The sequence below is a fragment of the Tupaia chinensis genome, unplaced genomic scaffold, assembly GCF_000334495.1.
Source record: "Tupaia chinensis unplaced genomic scaffold, TupChi_1.0 Scaffold000100_1, whole genome shotgun sequence".
Taxonomy (NCBI): domain Eukaryota; kingdom Metazoa; phylum Chordata; class Mammalia; order Scandentia; family Tupaiidae; genus Tupaia; species Tupaia belangeri.
In genome coordinates this window covers 2,553,330-2,571,177 of record NW_006159564.1, presented here as the reverse complement: position 1 = coordinate 2,571,177, position 17,848 = coordinate 2,553,330, and the positions used below count along the sequence as shown (strand labels likewise).

The 17,848-nt window shown below is 41.9% G+C and overlaps 1 protein-coding gene and 1 pseudogene across 1 annotated transcript in view; both read right to left on the bottom strand.

Annotated features, from left to right (window-relative positions):
• The window catches only part of CEP97 (centrosomal protein 97), a 31,683-nt gene extending 19,243 nt beyond the window's left edge, over positions 1-12,440 (bottom strand). The window contains exons 1-6 of the mRNA XM_006143582.3: positions 12,096-12,440; positions 7,742-7,884; positions 6,820-6,978; positions 4,182-4,283; positions 2,105-2,218; positions 1,139-1,305 (exon numbers count right to left, since the gene is read on the bottom strand). Coding sequence (XP_006143644.2) covers positions 1,139-1,305; positions 2,105-2,218; positions 4,182-4,283; positions 6,820-6,978; positions 7,742-7,884; positions 12,096-12,138 — 728 coding nt within the window. The 5' untranslated portion in view covers positions 12,139-12,440. The remainder of the gene's footprint in view (positions 1-1,138; positions 1,306-2,104; positions 2,219-4,181; positions 4,284-6,819; positions 6,979-7,741; positions 7,885-12,095) is intronic.
• A 1,255-nt stretch (positions 12,441-13,695) lies between these two features.
• Positions 13,696-17,848, bottom strand: part of LOC102501761 (leucine-rich PPR motif-containing protein, mitochondrial-like) — a 24,534-nt pseudogene continuing 20,381 nt past the window's right edge.

The window sequence follows — 17,848 nt, the reverse complement described above, 5'->3', positions numbered from 1 at the left end:
TATATATATAAATCTCGTAAAACACACACACACACCCATATATATATATATACACACACACATATATATATATATACACACACACACACACACATATATATACACATATATATATGTGTGTGTGTGTGTGTGTGTGTGTGTGTATGTTTGTGTGTTTTAAGAAAGATTTTTGCTATAGGGTCTGTGCACTCGCCGGAGAGACAGAAAGTGAAAAATCATTCCCCCGGGGGTTGGCCACGCTGCAATCCTGTCTCTTTCATTCTCCTCTTGGGATCTTGGGCATCCACGCATACACACCCAGTGTGAGTTTTAAGTCACTAGGTCCGGGACTCAAACCACAGTCAACTACGTGGGAGTCCTGCAACCTAACCATTTTTTTGTTAGATTAAATCAATACGAAATTATCAATACTGCCCTTTCAATATAATGGATTACAAGTTTTTGTTAGATTAAATCAATACGAAATTATCAATACTGCCCTTTCAATATAATGGATTACAAGCTTTTGTTGGATTAAATCGAGTTCCTATACAACATCTATCTGGTTTCTATGTAAAAGTTTCTAATTGATTAACAAAGGAAGTTTTAAAACCAAACTGTTGTAGGTTGGGCATTAAGTTAGACTTACTAACCCCAATCTCAGAGACTAATATTTATTTCCTATCTATTTTTAAAGAAAGGACAGAAAATTCTAAACTACCAATACATAGTCTGCTATTTCTTCTTCTTTTTTTTTTTTTTTTGGAGAGGTTTTTGCTATAGGGCGCGTGTGCTCACCAGACAGACAGAGAGAGACAGAGAGACAGAAAGCGAGAAATTACCCCCCAGGGGGCATGGCCACACTACAATCCCTTCTCCTCCATTCTCCTCTCAGGATCTTGGGCACGTACACACACACGCCCGGCGTGAGTTTTAAGCCACTGGGTCCGGGACACGAACCGCAGTCAACTATGTGGGAGTCCAGCGACATAGCCATTATGCTAACTGCTGGTCCCATAGTCTGCTATTTCATTACATAATGCTCTTTATTTCTAAATGCACATTTTAAGAAACATTCACTTTATTAATCTGTGATAAATTAGAAATGGTCATTTCCATAAGTTCCATGATTAATGTGATGGCGAGAGATTATGTTCACCTTTCCTTCTGAGAAATCACGTATCCATCTAGGACTCTGAGGTTTAAGCACCAACTGACGATGTATGGCCGATAGTCGAACCCTGGAATGGAAGGTGTTGCCATCACACAAGGATTGTTCATGATCGACAATTGTTCCAACTCAGTTAAGGATGCCAAAAAAGAGATCTGGAACAAAGGATATCTTTGTTGAAGAAAATGGCTTATTCAATGTCAAGCTCAGGGCTTCCGATGATTACACATCTTTGGCAGCATTTAAGAACATAACAATTTCTCTCTTGTTCTAAAAATGACAAGTAATATTTCCCGCTGACTTCCAAAATTCCAACAATATAGCTCTCTGTTCCTGCTGTACAAAGTCCCTTAGAAAGTCTGAGCACTGCTTCCTAGCAGAGAGAATCCTCCTTGAAAAACATAATAGTAGCCAGGGGAAGCTCACAGGGTGCCTTATCAACTCCTACAATACTGATGTCCCTCTATCATCAGTCACCTCCCAAACAAATAAGTGCAACATTACAAATTAAATTAATGGCCCACTGACATTAAGAAAAAGCAGAGGGGCCATCAGGTGGTGTAGTAGTTACAGCACTGGACAACCACACTGACTGCAATTAGAATCCCAGACCTGGTGGACTAAAACTCAAGCCAGGCACTTATGCGTGGCCCAAAATTCTAAGAGAGGAATGAAGGAGGAGGGACTGCGACATGGTCATTCCCCCTGGGGGATGACTTCTTACTTATTGTCTATCTCTCTGTCTCTCCAGAGAGCATACACACCCTATAGCAAAAAATCTCTCAAAAAAAAAAAAAAAAAGAAACAAAAGTAAAGGTTATCTAGAGCCAAGAGTTTCATCTTGATGCTAGTTTCTTCCAAGATGCTCACAGTCCAAAAGTGAGCTCACAAACCACTGTGTCTCGTCTGGACTTTCCAGTTTCCTGTATCCCATAGAATACCCTCAAATTTTACCTCATTTAAGTCCCGGATTTCATTTTCTGCCAAAGAAAGTATAGCCAGACTTCTGGGTAGATAAGCAGGGGCCATTCTAAGAGAAGTGATGATGTTTCCATGTAAAAGCAGAGTCTTGAAAGTAGAAACAGTATGAATTACAAACAAAATGATTAAAAATAAATTCAACTATTTTGACAGCATTAAAATGGTATGTCTGAGAATTGTTGGCAATGAGAAGCATAATATGCTAGAAGAGTCCTAGGTGGTCTTCTGGTCCAACTCTCTTTTCCTATCAACATTCTAAGTTCAAGGAAGTTTAAAAGTCAGCCATTGGCATGTTGGTTGAGGCAGCTGGACACTGTAATACGTGGCCCCCTCTGTGGTTTGAGTCTAGAACCTGAACCTTGAGAAACACATTGGGGATGTGTGTGGTGTGCCCAGGATCCCAAGAGGAGAATGGAGAAGGGACTACAGCCTGGCCATGCCTCCCAGTGGGTATTTTTTCACTCTCCCCACACTTCCTGTCTTTCTAGCAAGCATGCATACCCTCTGGTAAACATTTTTTTTTTATTCATTTTTAGGTCAACTGAATTTCCTTAGCAACTATCAGGACAGCATCTGGCTATGTAAAATTATTTAGAATAACTGTTACTAAAAATGATTTTGGCTAATGATATGGGGAAAGCTGAACTAAGATTCTGCTTTTAAGATGTATGAGTCCATCTGATGCGAATAATATCTAGTAAACCAATAATATTTTTATTTTCTTTTTTTGGAGAGGATTTTTGTTATAGGGCGCGTGCGCTCGCCAGAAAGACAGAGAGACGGAGAGACAGAAAGTGAGAAATCACCCCCCAGGGGGAATGGCCATGCTGCAATTCCTTCTCTTCCATTCTCCTCTCAGGATCTTGGGCATGCACGCACACGCGCGCGGAGTGAGTTTAAGCTGCCGGGTCCAGCACTCAAACCGTGGTTGACTACATGAGAGTCCAGTGACATAGCCATTACACTAAGTGCTGGTCCCGTGAACCAATAATATTTTAAAAGCCCTATAATGTTTTTTAAAGCTGTGCTTCTAACTGCTACTTATTTAATTGCATGATACATTCCTCTCCATAAAAAGTGGTATATGTTTTTAATTAAAGTAAAATTAATTTTTATAATTAAGTTATACATATTACTAAAAGTTAGCAATCCTAAATATTAAGAAAAAAAGAAAGAAAAGGGACCATTAGTTGGCATAATGGCTATGTCGCTGGACTCCCATGTAGTTGACTGCAGTTTGAGTCCCAGACCCGGTGGCTTAAACTCACTCCAGGCACGTGTACGTGCGTGCCCAAGATCCTGAGAGGAGAGTGGAGAAGAAGGGATTCCAGCGTGGCCATCCCCCCCCCCGAGGGGTGATTTCTCACTTTCTGTCTCTCTCTCTGGCAGGTGCATGTGCCCTATAGAAAAACCTCTCCAAAAAAAAACAATGGTTATTCTCAACTTTACCTATATGTTATGCACTATATAACTAAAGCTACTAATACTGTCTGGTTGAGCATGGAAAAAGTTCTATCAAGTTCAGAGGATGTTAACAAATAAGAATTTACAGAGGCTGGCAGGTGGCATGGTAGTTAAGGGGGCTGGACTCCCACATGGCTGACCATGGTTCAAGTCCCAGACCTGGTGGTTTGCTTTCTCACTTTCTCTGGTCAAATTTAAATAAATAAATAAATAAAGTTCAATAAAACAATTCTTTAAAAAAACATGAATTTACCTTAACTTCAATGACCAATTTCACATAAAATAAACCAGTTATAGAAACTAACAACAGAAAGTTCCATATTTAATTTTTGGTATACTAAACAGAATTCTTACTATAATAAAAACAATTGTTGTTCATGTACAGTAGGTTAATCTGAGATTGATCAGACCATTTTCTCTTGATATCCTGGTAAAAAATTTTATTTTATTTTATTATTTATTTATTTATTTATTTATTTATTTTTGAGAGGTTTTTCCTATAACAAAACCTCTAAAAAAAAGTAACTAATTAATTAATTAAATAATTCTTTTAACAAATTTTAAATGACATAGAAAACACATTTACCTTCAGGAATACCAACTTAGATAGGTCACCAATCTGGGGTATGCTATTGTCTGATAAATCAAGGTGCTGTAGAGCTGTGCAGCTATTGATTTGTTCCATGGCCTATCATAAGAAAAGGGTCCCATTATTTCATGCACGCGACATCAAAAAATAAGACTCTTCCCTAGTTCTCTGTAGCTGAGTCTCCCCCCTCCTCTCCCTGTTAGCAGAAGCAGAGCAGCAGAGTTTAGCAGTAGAAGGGGAGGCAGGGATAACAGGATTTAGTATATCAGCACATTACAACATTCCACTTTCATTACTCTAAGTATAGAGCGTTTCCAGGCCGTTCACACCAATGCAGGTATTTACAGCTTTGTGCTTCAGTTTCCTCGTGGCAGAATGACTACAATTACTTGATAGGTTGTCATGAAATTGGATGAGTTAATATAGATAACTAGAATAGTACATACAAAAAATTAATTGCTGGGCCAGCCCCATGGCCTAAAGGTTAGGCGAAGCTGGATCCAAAATGGCCTGCTGGGTGGTTCACATCCCAGACCCAGCAGCTCTAGAAAACTGCACACAGAGGCTGGCAGGCGGAATCGTGGTTAAGAGCACTGGACTCCTACATGGCCAACCATGGTTCAAGTCCTAGACCTGATGGCTTGCTTTCTGGCTTGCTTTCACACTTTCTCTCTCTCCCCCACTCTGGTCAAATTTAAATAAATAAATAAAGTCAAATGAAACAATTTAGAAAAAATACTGCACATAGAGGTCAACAGGAAGCATGGTGGTTAAGGCGCTAGATTCCCACATGGCCAACCGCAGCTTAAACCCAAGACTAGGTGGCTTGAAAATTATGCCAGGCCCGTGTTTCAGACCCATATGCATACATGCCCAAAATACCAAGAGGAAAATGGAGAAGGGATTGTGATGTGACCATCCCCCCCGGCCCCAGGTGTAAGTTCTCACTTTCCCTCTCTCCGTCTCTCTCAGGTGAGCACATACACTCTTTGGCAAAAATCTTAATAAAAAACAAAACCAAAACACTGTGTGTGTACTCCAAATCCCAACAGGGTAGAGAAATGGAAATGGGATTGTGATGTAACTGTGTGTGTGCTCCAAATCCCAATAGGGTAGAGAAATGGAAATGGGATTGTGATGTGACCATGCCCCATTGTGGCATGCTCTCTCCCTCTCCCTCTTCTTGTCTCTCTGCTAAGCACATGCATGTTCTGGCAATTTAAAAAAATGAACTAATTCAGGAGCCAAGAGGTGGCATAGTGGTTATGGTAACAGACTCTCACATGGGCAACTGCAGTTCAAGTACTAGGACTGGTGGCTTGAAAAATCACGCCAGGCATGTGTTTGCATGCCCAAAAATCCGAGGAGAAAAATGGAAGAGAAAGGATTGTGGCATGGCCATTTCCGTGGGGGGTGATTTCTCACTTTCCCTCTCATATTCTCTCTCTCTCTCTCTCTCCAGTGAGTACCTGCATCCTATGGCAAAAACCTTCAAAAAAAATTAATTGTGCAATAAAAAGCAGCTATAGGGCCAGCAGGTGGCACGGAGTTTAATGTGGCTGGATCCTACATGGCCAATTTAGCAATTCAAGTCTCAGACCCAGCAGCTTGAAAAACATGACAGGCACATGTGTGTGCATGCCCCAAAATCTCAAGCGGGGGATTACAGCATAATGGATGGATGATTTCTCTTTTTTTTTGGAGAGGTTTTCGCTATAGGGCACGTGCGCTCGCCAGACAGACAGAGAGAGATATAGAGACAGAAAGCGAGAAATCACCCCCTAGAGGGGGTGGTCACGTCGCAGTCCCTTCTCCTCCATTCTCCTCTTGGGATCTTGGGCATGCACGCACACACGCCTGGCGTGAGTTTTAAGTCACCGGGTCCGGGACGCGAACCGCAGTGGACTACATGGGAATCCAGCGACATAGCCATTACGCTAACTGCTGGTTTTTGGATGGATGATTTCTCACTTTCCCTCTCTCTGGTTCTCTCCAGCAAGCACACGTGCCCTATAGTAAACTACAAAAAAAAGGGCTATTAATATTATTTAATCTAATCTCTTCACCTAGTATATCAAAAAATAAGATACAGAGATATTTATTAACTTACCCAAAATTATACAGTTAACATGTGATGGAAATAGAGGATTAGAATTCAGACCTCCTGACTTTTTTTAATTGCCAGGAGGCATGTGCACACACTGGAGAGAGATGTTTTTCATATAAACCACCAGGGCAGGATTCAAACTACTGGCCATATGGCACCTGGCTCCCTTAACCAGTGTGCTACCAGGCCAGTCAAAATCTCCTGACCTTTAAAACAATATATTGCCCATTATCATATTAAATATTCATTAAAGCTTAATTCACTTGTATATCTCCTTCCTAACCTATTCTACTGTTTGGTCTACCTTTTTCTAATAATTGGTTCTTTGTTCGCAGCTAAAATAATAATATACTGTTATTATATATCTCTAAGTGAGATTTCTTAAGTGTTTGTTAACCAAGATTATCCCCAGGGAGTGGGAGTGAGTACTTTATCTTTTTATTCTACTCATTTCCATACTGTAAATATTTCCCTTTTACAGAGAATAGTATTGTAGTTAAAAACAAAAAAAATTAAAAGAAAATTCACCTTGAGATTATTTCCTGCCAAATTCAGCCATTCCAAATGTACTAGCTCCTTTAGCCCTTCCACATAGCCAATGCTATTATGAGGCAAATTTAATACTCGAAGTTGGGTTAGTTTGGCTACACCCATCATCCGCACCAGCCGATTATTAGCCACTGACAACTGTGGAAGGAAACATACCATTTTTAGGAACTATAGAGGACTTTCACGTTATGGTGGTTAAAGGTTTGTTCAAACCTTTATAAGCGTTACAAATACACAAACCCAATTTGTATTTATCTCACACTCAGGATCTTCAAAAAGTTCGTGGAAAGTGCATATTATAAAAAGCTACTTCAAAATTTTTTTTGCATAAAACAAACTCATGCTTTAATTCCATTTTCCATCAATTTTCTGAAGTCCCCTTACATATATATTTTTTCCCTAAACAGCCTATAGTATAACTATTAGTCTTTCGTTGTTGCCATTGTTTCTAAGCCATAGAAAATGCAGAGAAAGCTATATGATTAGATTTCTTCCTACTACCAAAGACATTTTTAACACAGCAACAACTCCAGAACACAAGCCCCATAAACAGTATACGTTCCGTATATTGTTTCAGTCAAAACCTAGAACAGTGCCGGAAATATAAGAGGGACCCAATAAAAACACTTCTTTTGAATGAATGAATTCTACCCCCCATCATGAGGGAAAAGGTTATCTTAGTAACACGACATTTTGCCAACATAGAACGTTTTCTTCTTTTAGCAGTGCCTTCTTTTTTAGTCAAAATGTAGCACATATATGTTCCTCTCCATAAGAAACTGTCAAGTAAAAATTTAAGGCAACACTTACTGCTTTTCAGGTCTGCAGAGTTACTTGTTGTCAGGTTATTTTATTGTTTTATTTTGTTCAGTAATAAATGTCCTATAGAACTAATACCCACCTGTATTAACCGTCTGCACTTCTCCAGATTTTCCAATTTAATAATCTGATTTTTATCCAAAATCAAAGTGTGAATGTCAGTTTCACAGGGCAGGTTTGGACCCAATTTCTGTAGCCCCTGCCCTGACCAATTGACCACTGACCCTTGGGGGAAAAAAAAGGAATTTGTGAGAAAACACAATAAAACAAAGACAACAGCTGAAGATATGAATAGAATTGTATTCATAAAAATCTTTACACAGGGGCCGGCAGGTGGCATAGTGATTAAGGTGCTGGAATCTCACATGGCTGACCAAGGTTCAAGTCTCAGACCTGGCAGCTTGAAAATCACACCGGGCATATGTGCGTACATGCCCACAGTCCCAGGGACAGAATGGAGGAGAAGGGATTTCATTCTCCCTTGGGGATGATTTCTCACTTTCCCTCTCTTTCCAGTAAGCACATGCCCCTTGGGACAAAAACCCCATTAAAAAAAAAAAAAAAAAAAAAAAACACACTCTACACATTTCAGGCCAGGTGGTTGTATTGATACTATAGGAGCACAACATTAATGTGAGTAGACTCACAGGGAAAGATCCTGGATCTGTCCCTGAACTCATACAGTATCTGTTCCTGCGGTTCAGGCAAGGTGAGACTGGGGGTAGAGCAGGGTGTGAAGACTCTGCTGGGGGTGTCTTAATCTCTCTCTCTCTTTCTCTCTCTCTCTTTATTGTGAAAGAAAGAAATAAACTTTAAAATAAAAAAAAAATAAAAACTCTAGAGACCAGCAGTTAACATAATGGCTATGTCGCTGGACTCCCATGTAGTCAACCACGGTTCGAGTCCTGGACCCGGTGGCTTAAAACTCATGCCAGGCACATGTGCGTGCGTGCCCAAGATCCCGAGAGGAGAATGGAGGAGAAGGGATTGCGGCATGGCCATCCCCCCTGGGGGGTGATTTCTTGCTTTCTGTCTCTCTGTCTCTCTCTGTCTGTCTGGTGAGCGCACACATCCTATAGCAAAAACCTCTCAAAAAAAAAAAAAACCAACTCTATACATTTCTAATTAGAAAACACTAGAGCATAATAAATATCAATATTTTAAAACTAAAAGCGATCTTGGGGCCAGCAGGTGGTATGGTAGTTAAGGGACTGGACATTCCTGCATGGCTGACCGCAGTTCGAGTCCCAGACTGGTGGCTTGCTTTCTCACTTTCCCTCTCTCTCTCTATGTCTCTATCTGGTCAAATTAAAATGAATGAATAAATAAAATTAAAATAAATAATTATTTAACAAAATTAAAGCAATCTTGAGCAATATCAAATTACAAGTAGACTTAACAATGTTCTACTTAAGTCTATGGAAAAACTTTGAATTCTTCCCATTTAAATGTGTGAACTATTACCATGTTTTGTGGCTAAGAAATGAAAGCATTTTCACTTGCTTGGTTGGACTATTTTAACTTTAATTCCTTTCATAAGAAAAAGAGAGAAAGAGAGGACAAGAAGACAAGCATCATAAACAGAATCTCACACAGGTCTTCCCTCTAGTCTTCCCATAACCATGGGTGTGTGCACATAGAGCCAGTCACCGAACTCCAACCTTCCATGTGGCTTACAACATTGCAGAGCATTACCCTGCTACTGCACCATCACGACTGACCTTGAGGCTTTTTTTTTTAGGTTTTTTACTATAGGGCACATGCACTCACTTGCCAAAGTAAGAACTCACCCCCCCCAGGGGGATGGCCATGCTGCAATTCCTTCTCCTCCATCCTCCTTCAGATTCTGGGTACACATGCACATGCGTGGGGAGTGACTTTTCAAGCCACCAGGTCTGGGACCTGAACTGGAGTCACCCATGTGGGACTCCAGTATCTTGACCACCACACCACCTGCTGGTCCCACCATAAAACTTGTTTGTTTTTTTTTTTAGAGGATTTTTCTATGAGGTTCAGGCACTCACCAGACAGACAGAGAGAGACAGAGAAAGTGAGAAATCACTCCGAGGGGGAATGGCCACGCTACAATCCCTTCTCCTCCATTCTCCTCTTGGGATCTTGGGCACGCATGCACATGCGCCCAGCGTGAGTTTTAAGCCACAGGGTACAGGATGCGAACCGCAGTCAACTATGTGGGAGTCCAGTGACATAGCCATTATGCTAATTGCTGGTCCCCATAAAACTTGTTTTTTCATTTCTTAATTTACTACTGGGCAAGTACAATCACCTGAGAGAGAGAAAGAGTAAGAAAGCATGCTGCCAGGTCTGAGACTCGAACTGCAGTTACTCAGGTGGGAGTCCAGTGCCTTAACAACCACACCACCTGCTGGCCCCAAAACATCCTTAAAGTAGAACTAAACTTTTAATAAAGAACAGTCTGCTTTTTCTTCCTAGATTTTTCCCCCCATAAGGTGCAGGCACTCCCTGGAGACAGAGAGAAAGAGAAAGTGAGAAATCATGCTGGGATGGCCACACTGCACAATCCCTTCTCCTCTATTCTCCTCTTGGGATCTTGGGCGCACGCACACACACACAGCATGATTTTCAGTCCTCTGGGTCTTCTGGGACTTGAACTGCAGAGTCAGTCATGTCAGATTCAGCGCTTTAACCACCACACCACCTGCTGGCTTCGAGACCAGCATGCTTTCAACCTAATGGGTAGTTTTGCCAAAGCTCCCAAACTATTTTGAAAGTCAGACTATAGTTCAGCTAATTCATCTATAGAATAGAATAACACATCTATTTTGTAGATTGATCATAGAGAGTAAAAGACAAAACGACTTCAAAAGGCTTGTGAAGGGGCTGACAGGTGGTGTAGTGGTTGAGTCACAGGACTCTCACACAGCAGACTTGAGTTCAAGTCCCAAATCTGGTGGCTTGCTTTATCACTTTCTCTCTCTGTCTCTCTGTTTCTCCCTTGTCAAATTAAAAAAAAAAAAATGATGATGATGAATAAAATTAAATAATTATTTTTAAAAAGTTTGTAAAATAAACGGAATTAAAACATAAATTGACTTTGGTGCAAAAATATTTCTAAATTCATGCATTTTTTTCATAATACTCGTTTTTCCATGCACTTTTTTTTTTTAAGATCTCTGGTAATACGCAGTGCTCAGCCCCATTAGTAATCACTGTAACATCTTGAGCAAGTTAGTGATCTCTTTCAGGTTCACGTTCCTGATCTGTAAAATGGGGACGATAATACCTGCCTTATATATTGTTCCACACAGAAAGTGAGACAATATGAGAAAAGCACTCAGAACATTGTCTGGCTTATAGAGAGTGCTCTGTAAATATTAAACATTGACAGCCGTCTTAGTGGGCTAAAGAGGTGGAGCTTAAGAGAAGAAACCAGAGGGAGGTGGGGCCGGAGAAACTGCCAATTTCAAATCTATACGCAAATTAGGATGACTGCGGAAATTTTTAAATCAGATTGTTCTACTGAAGGGTTTCAACGTTTTGATCGTTTTTCTGTTATCTAATGGCGTTTGGCATGTGAGGAGACCTGGGCCCCCTAAGAACATGATGAAAGCTGTGCACCGTCCCAGGAACGTGCACAGCCTTTCCACACGGATCCAAAGGTTCCTGGTCTTAGAACCAACCACCAACTCCTCCCCCAAGAATTTAGGGCTCCCACATATTGAGCTCCTGGTCTCAGCCGCTGAGACAGGCCTCGACCCCTCGCCCTGCCCGGGATCCAGAAGGCTACTGCCAAGCCTAGCAGCTGTAACCAAAACAAAAGGTGCTCACGTCCAGCGTCCCAAAGCTGCCTCCCTGCCACAGCAGCACCCACACCCCGCGTTCTGCTGGGCTACGACCAAACCCGACTCCAGGATCCGGTCTGCAGAACTGAGGACCTAGCACTGTGGGTTACGGATCACCCCCAGATTCTATCGCGGGCTACCGGCCACTTCCAAGGAAGAGTTCAAAGTCAGTGTAGCGAGCAGTGTTTGAGGGACGGCTTCCTGAATGTTCTAGGAAGCGAGGACTAAGGAAAAAATGTGTGGAGCAAAAGACAGAGCACCTGCACATTTCTCTTGCGCACTCAGAACTCGAAGAAAACGTTCAGGAAAGATCGCCACAGGGGGTAACCCACCGCCCAGCCACCCTGAGTGCGCGGGAGCTGGGGCGCCAACGAGCGCTATGCCCTCTGGGTGCTGTGGTCCCGGGCTAGATGCCCGTCGCGACTTCGGGGGAGCCGGGCAGCGCACCAGGACTACAATTCCCAGAGGGTAGCGCGCCTCCGCCCGCAGCTCCGCATGAAAGAACTGGTCCAGAGCTGCACTCCTAAACCCAGGCTTCGGTCTCCACGAGGCAGCAATCTAGTTCAGCTCCTTGGAGCCAACCTGGGGACTACGGGATGGGAACGGCCTTACCTTCTCCGGGAGGCAAAGCCCCGTCAACCCGCGCCACCGCCATACTTGCCGCTTACTAATGATACCAGCAACCGTCCTTCAGCGGCTCCTACGGAGCTGGTAGTCGGCAAAAAAGAACCCGAAACTACAACTCCCAGCATGCACGACGGGCGGAGGGCCCAATTGGCTGCCTACGCCTAAGGACGTGCAACCTGGGCTGGAATCTGAATGGTGATGAGCTCGGGGAACCACCTCCGTTATTTGACAGATGAGTAAACCGCCTTGAAGAATCACAGCACTCTTCTGTGCAGGGGTTTGAGAAATTTGACACTTTTACCATCGAGATGATTAAAGACACTACTTAGTGCAGACCAAATTTGAGCGCTCATTGCTAGAAGTCCCTAGGGGGGCTTCTCGTTTCAAGTATTCTGAATAAATGGAAAGTTTTCAACGCTGCAGTGGGAATTAAGCGCTCTTGAGAAATAGCCAAATGGATACGTTTTATTTGAAGTTTTCCAGGTTCTCAAGCACTTGTTTCTGTAGATTTCTCTCTTTCTGGGTTCTCCTATCTCTCTGACTGCACTTGTCTTAACTCCTTTTATGTTTCCTACTCTTTTCACCTGAAGACAAATTTCTAAAAGAGAACTACAGTAGCACATATTTTCCTCTAACCCAGAGACCCCCCCCACTAGAGAACAAAGTTTTACCAAATGTGTAAGAACAAATCAAGGGTCACTATGTGGCTGGTGGTTAAGGTGCTGGACCCCACATGGCCAGCTCTGCAGTTTGAGTTCTGGACCCGGTGTTTTGAAAAACATTCTGTGCTCATGTGTATGTGTACCACCCAAAATTCTGAGGGGAGAACGGAGGAGAAGAGATCGTGGTGTAGCTATCCCTCAGGGAGGTGATTTCTCACGTGCCCTCTCTCTGTCTCTCTGGTGAGTGCACACGCCCTATGACAAGAACGTAAAAATTCCATTATTTGTAATTAAAAAAAAAAAAACTTGAGAATATCCAGCACAGAGAGGGAGAATAAGTTTACAGTATTTCCAATTTAGCAAGATAATGACTGGGGGTGGGGAGAAGTTAAGGAACAGTCACAGTCCACAGTCCTAGAAGCTTAGCAAGTGCTTCAGGAACATAAGTTCCTTCAGGCTTATAGCTATACCTGAAACAGTGTTTTTCTGGTTCATCCACCATGGAGTCTTGCAGGAAGGGTCAAAGAACTCATTTAATGGGGATCATTAAGCCTTGCCATTGCTCCTAAAAAGGGTGATCAGGTATTCATGGGTAATGTTCTACATGCTCAAGTTACCAAACAACTCTTTTTATTATTATTATTTTGTTTTGTTTTGTTTTTTTAATTTTTAATTTTTAAAGAATTATTTAATTTTATTTAATTTTATTTATTTGCTTATTTTTTAATTTGACCAGTGACACACAAAGAGAGAGGGAAAGTGAGAAAACAAGCCACCAGGCCCAGGACTTGAACCACGGTCAGCCATGTGGGTGTCCAGAACCTTAACCACCATGCCACCTGCCAGCTCCCCTCTCAAATAATTTTAAAAATAACATTTAGACACAGATTCACATATACAAAACAAAGTACTGACTGCTTGTTTCACAAAGCATTTTCCCTTGCTTCTTTTAACTGGTTTCCATAAAATTCAAAGCTTACAGGGGTCTCAGTGAAAGTTACAGGCTCTCCAGCATTCTTCAGCAAAACTGCATAATGCGGGAACCAGCAGTTAGTGTAATGGCTATGTCTCTGGACTCCCACGTAGTCGACCGCGGTTCGCGTCCTGGACCCGGTGGCTTAGAACTCACGCCAGGCACGTGTGCGTGCGTGCCCAAGATCCAGAGAGGAGAATGGAGGAGAAGGGATTGCGGTGTGACCGTCCCCCCTGGGAGGTGATTTCTAGCTTTCTGTCTCTATGTCTCTGTCTGGCGAGCGCACACGCCCTATAGCGAAAACCTCTCAAAAAAAAAAAAAAAAACTGCATAATGCTTCAGAAACAAATTCAATTTTATATTTTTTTCAGTCAAATTTTCATACAGTGCTTCTGCAGATGGGACATCTCTGTCCAAGACATAGCTTTTCTTTCTTTTTTTTTTTTTAGAATTATTTTATTTAACTTTATTTATTTTAAGTTGACCAAGGAGGGACAGAGTGAGAGAGAGAAAGAGAAAGCAAGCCTCCAGGCCCAGTACTTGAACCGTGGTTGGCGATGTGGGAGTCCAGCGCCCTCAACCACCACGCAACCTGCTGGCCCCTAAGACATAGCTTTTCATGATAGAGGTGTATGTGTCTTCCTTTCCAGTTAATTCAGGAATCAATTCTTTTTTCTTTTCTTTTCTTTTTTATTTATTTATTTTTTTTGAGAAGTTTTTGCTATAGGGCACATGCACTCACCAGAAAGACAGAAAGACAGAAAGCGAGAAATCACCCCCCCAGGGGGGATGGCCATGCTGCAATCCCTTCTCCTCCATTCTCCTCTTGGGATCTTTGGCATGCACACACACTCCCCCAGCGTGAGTTTTAAACCACTGGATCCGGGACTCGAACCAAGTACAACTACATGGGATTCCAGTGACATAACCATTACACTAACTGCTGGTCCCTCAGGAATCAATTCTAATAAGGGTCTCAGAGTTGCTGCCTCCTTCCCTGGCTTTTAAGAACCCCTAGCACAGAACACCAACAAAACAGGTTTATTCGGCAATTGTGCACATCTCTGTAAGAGGGCTTTGGCATCGTCTTGTCTTGCTTGAATCCACAACTGAAGGAAGCGATCAATGATGGGTTTAAAAATTGCAAACTGACTGGCCAATCTCTGCCATGGTGTGCAACTTTTCCACTACTGGTTCTAGCTGCTCCTCTATTACTTTCTGAAAAAGCAGGCCAAGCCACAGAACCAGGGTTTTGTGGTCTGAGTCCCTGAAGTAAGTATATTTTCAATGTTTTCTATGGGACATCTATGTCATTGTTCTTAATCGGTGCCAAATAATGGTACTGATGAAAACCAAATTTAAAAGTCCAATTGAGTCTTCAAGTTCATTTACCATTGTCTGAATTGTTTCTATGCTTTGTACATCGCCCTTGGAGGCAAATGCCTGGATAAGGCGAGCCACTGCTATCCAAGAAGGGATCCGTACCAGATCTAAGGCTGTTTTCAGTGTTGTTTGTGCCTCTTTGAAATAATCCTGCCTAACTTGTGTTATGATGAGGAGGCTGTTGGCGGCATCGTTCAGTGTGAACCCTTGATGTTGGTCTCAGCAGCATCTTTCCCATGCATTGCTTCTGTAAAACACTCCTTTGACAGAAGCAACTTTATAAGGCTGATGTAAGTTTCAATGTTAAATATACTCTTTTGCTTTTGTACTTTTAGGGGAAAAAATACATATATATATATATATATATCTTTAGTTTTCTTCAATTGGCAGGCATTTAACAGATATTTCTGGAAGTTCATTTCTACAGGTGAGGGTGATGGGGAATTCAGAGAATGTTTTTCATCTTCATACACAACTCAGGTACATCAAATGGAACTTTCTGATTACTTTTTCTTAAAATTTTCATAAATAATCTTAATGTCTTCTCATGAAGAATAATGTTTTCTTTCATTTTATTCCAGACAGCATCAACTTTTTGCACTGTTACTTTGTATACTTTTTAGCACACTATACTACATTTAGTCTCTATCACCTTCAGGACTTTCAATGATCTTCTTGGTCTCTTTATAATTTCCTGTTTGTAGGAAGACAAAAAAGAGATCATAAAGCATCATCATTTCACCTGTTCATGGCTCACAAAGTCCATTGCTTTCTGAATTAGATCAGTCTCACCTTTTTCTATGAGTTTACACAAGACATCATGAATCCTTGGTAATATGTTACACTTTTCATAGCAGTTAAGGGTGACTTGAAGCGGAATAGGTAAGTCATCCTTTTCCAGGTATAGAGTGCCCAATGGGAAACTTATGTTGGTGGATAGCTTTGCTAACTAGAGTCAAGATGACTTCATGCAATGGAGGAGTCAGACCTGGCGGGGCTCTAGGACCCATCTGAGCCCTTTGACCTTTGAGCACAGCTTCCAGTTGGTTCAGTACATTGGCAAGGCCGCTACTGTACACCACCCCCCCCACACACACACACACACACCTTGGAACAAGCTTGGGTCAATTAGCATGTTGGCAAGGCCGGTTGCTATTCGCTCCGGGACTGTGGTAGCCTTGCTGGGAAGTGACCCCCCTCTGACTCCCTGATATACTACTATAAAAGAATTATATAGTTCTCTCATACATCTTGAGTGTGTGGTAAGATTTCCTGAAAAGTCCCCTGACCGCTCCCCTTTACCCTGACCACTCACTGTTAATTACAGTGCTTCATTGGGCACAATAAAGGGTGTGCTAAAGTTCTTCTTGATCTTTGGAAGGCCCTTCAAGACACATTTAATATAAATAACCTTTTTACATACAATAGGACTAGTCTGAAACTGGCCTAGGACGCTCTCGTCCCATGGTAACTAATGTTCTAATAAAATATACAACAGTGATGCCATGGGCTACGCAAGTGTATCCACAACACCATAAACCCATTTTAAAGTTTTTCATTAACTTATTAGTCACTTTACCGCCAGTTGAAAAAACTGTCCCCGCCCTCACCAAGTGAATAATAGCTTCATCCCTTCAGGATAGGTAAATATGTTAGGATTCCTTAAGTTTTAGATCCCTATAGAATTATATAAGTATCATTCTTTATGAAAATCCATAAGAACTAATATCTATGCTTGAGATTTTCTTTTAGTAATCATAAGACGGCTGCTGCTGAACATAGGTTGATAGTTAACTCTGCTTGCTGGAATTGTTTCCTGAAACTGCACTGCTTGAAGTTACCAGGAACCTGCTTTCATCAATCAAACAATTGTTGAACTGTATCGATGATTAATAGACCTGCCCTTAATCAAACCCTGAATGGTTTCTATTGTTAAAACTTTATGAATTGATAATTAGAACATGTACCCCCTCACCTGTTTAATTGCATGTATCACATTTTCAATAAAAAGGCACGATGATTCCTAACAGTTGTCACTCCTCAGAGAATAAATTCTGGGAGTGTCCGGCTTAGGACGTGCATGAAAAGGCACCAAGACCTTAGTCTTCCTTTCCAGCGTCGCCTCCAATGAGTCCACCCACCCCCGCCGAGGCTGGACCCCGGCAATGCAACTGTTATTATTTTCTTAACTTGGTCAGAGAGAGTGAGAGAAATGGAAAGTGAGAAAGCAAGCTGCCAGATCCTGGACTCGAACCACGGTCAACCATGTGGGAGTCCAGCCCCTCAACCACCAGGCCACCTGCTGTCCCCAGCCAAACGACTCTTTAAAATCACAATAGAGGCATACTTCTGTTCTTCAAATATGGAGTTTGTACCTAAAATCAAATTGCTCAACCTAAATTGCCTCATTTCATATGTATGTTAAGCCCAACAAGCTCCAGTCAAATCGAAGAATTCTGCTATTCAAATCTGCGAACCTCTCAGCAAGGTAGTATTTCTTTGGTTGGCCTAGCCCTACAAGAGACTCTCCTTTGTATCAGCGCAGTATTCCCAATCTCTACCTGGCCTGTCTCCGCCACCTCTAATTCATTGCCTACTGTCACTGGCATGATCTAAGTAAGACAACACCCTTTATCATGTTACTGTCCTCAAAAACTCCCACTTAAAATTCAGTTTTCAAGGGTTATCATGATCTGGTCATGCCCTACTTCCTTCCACTC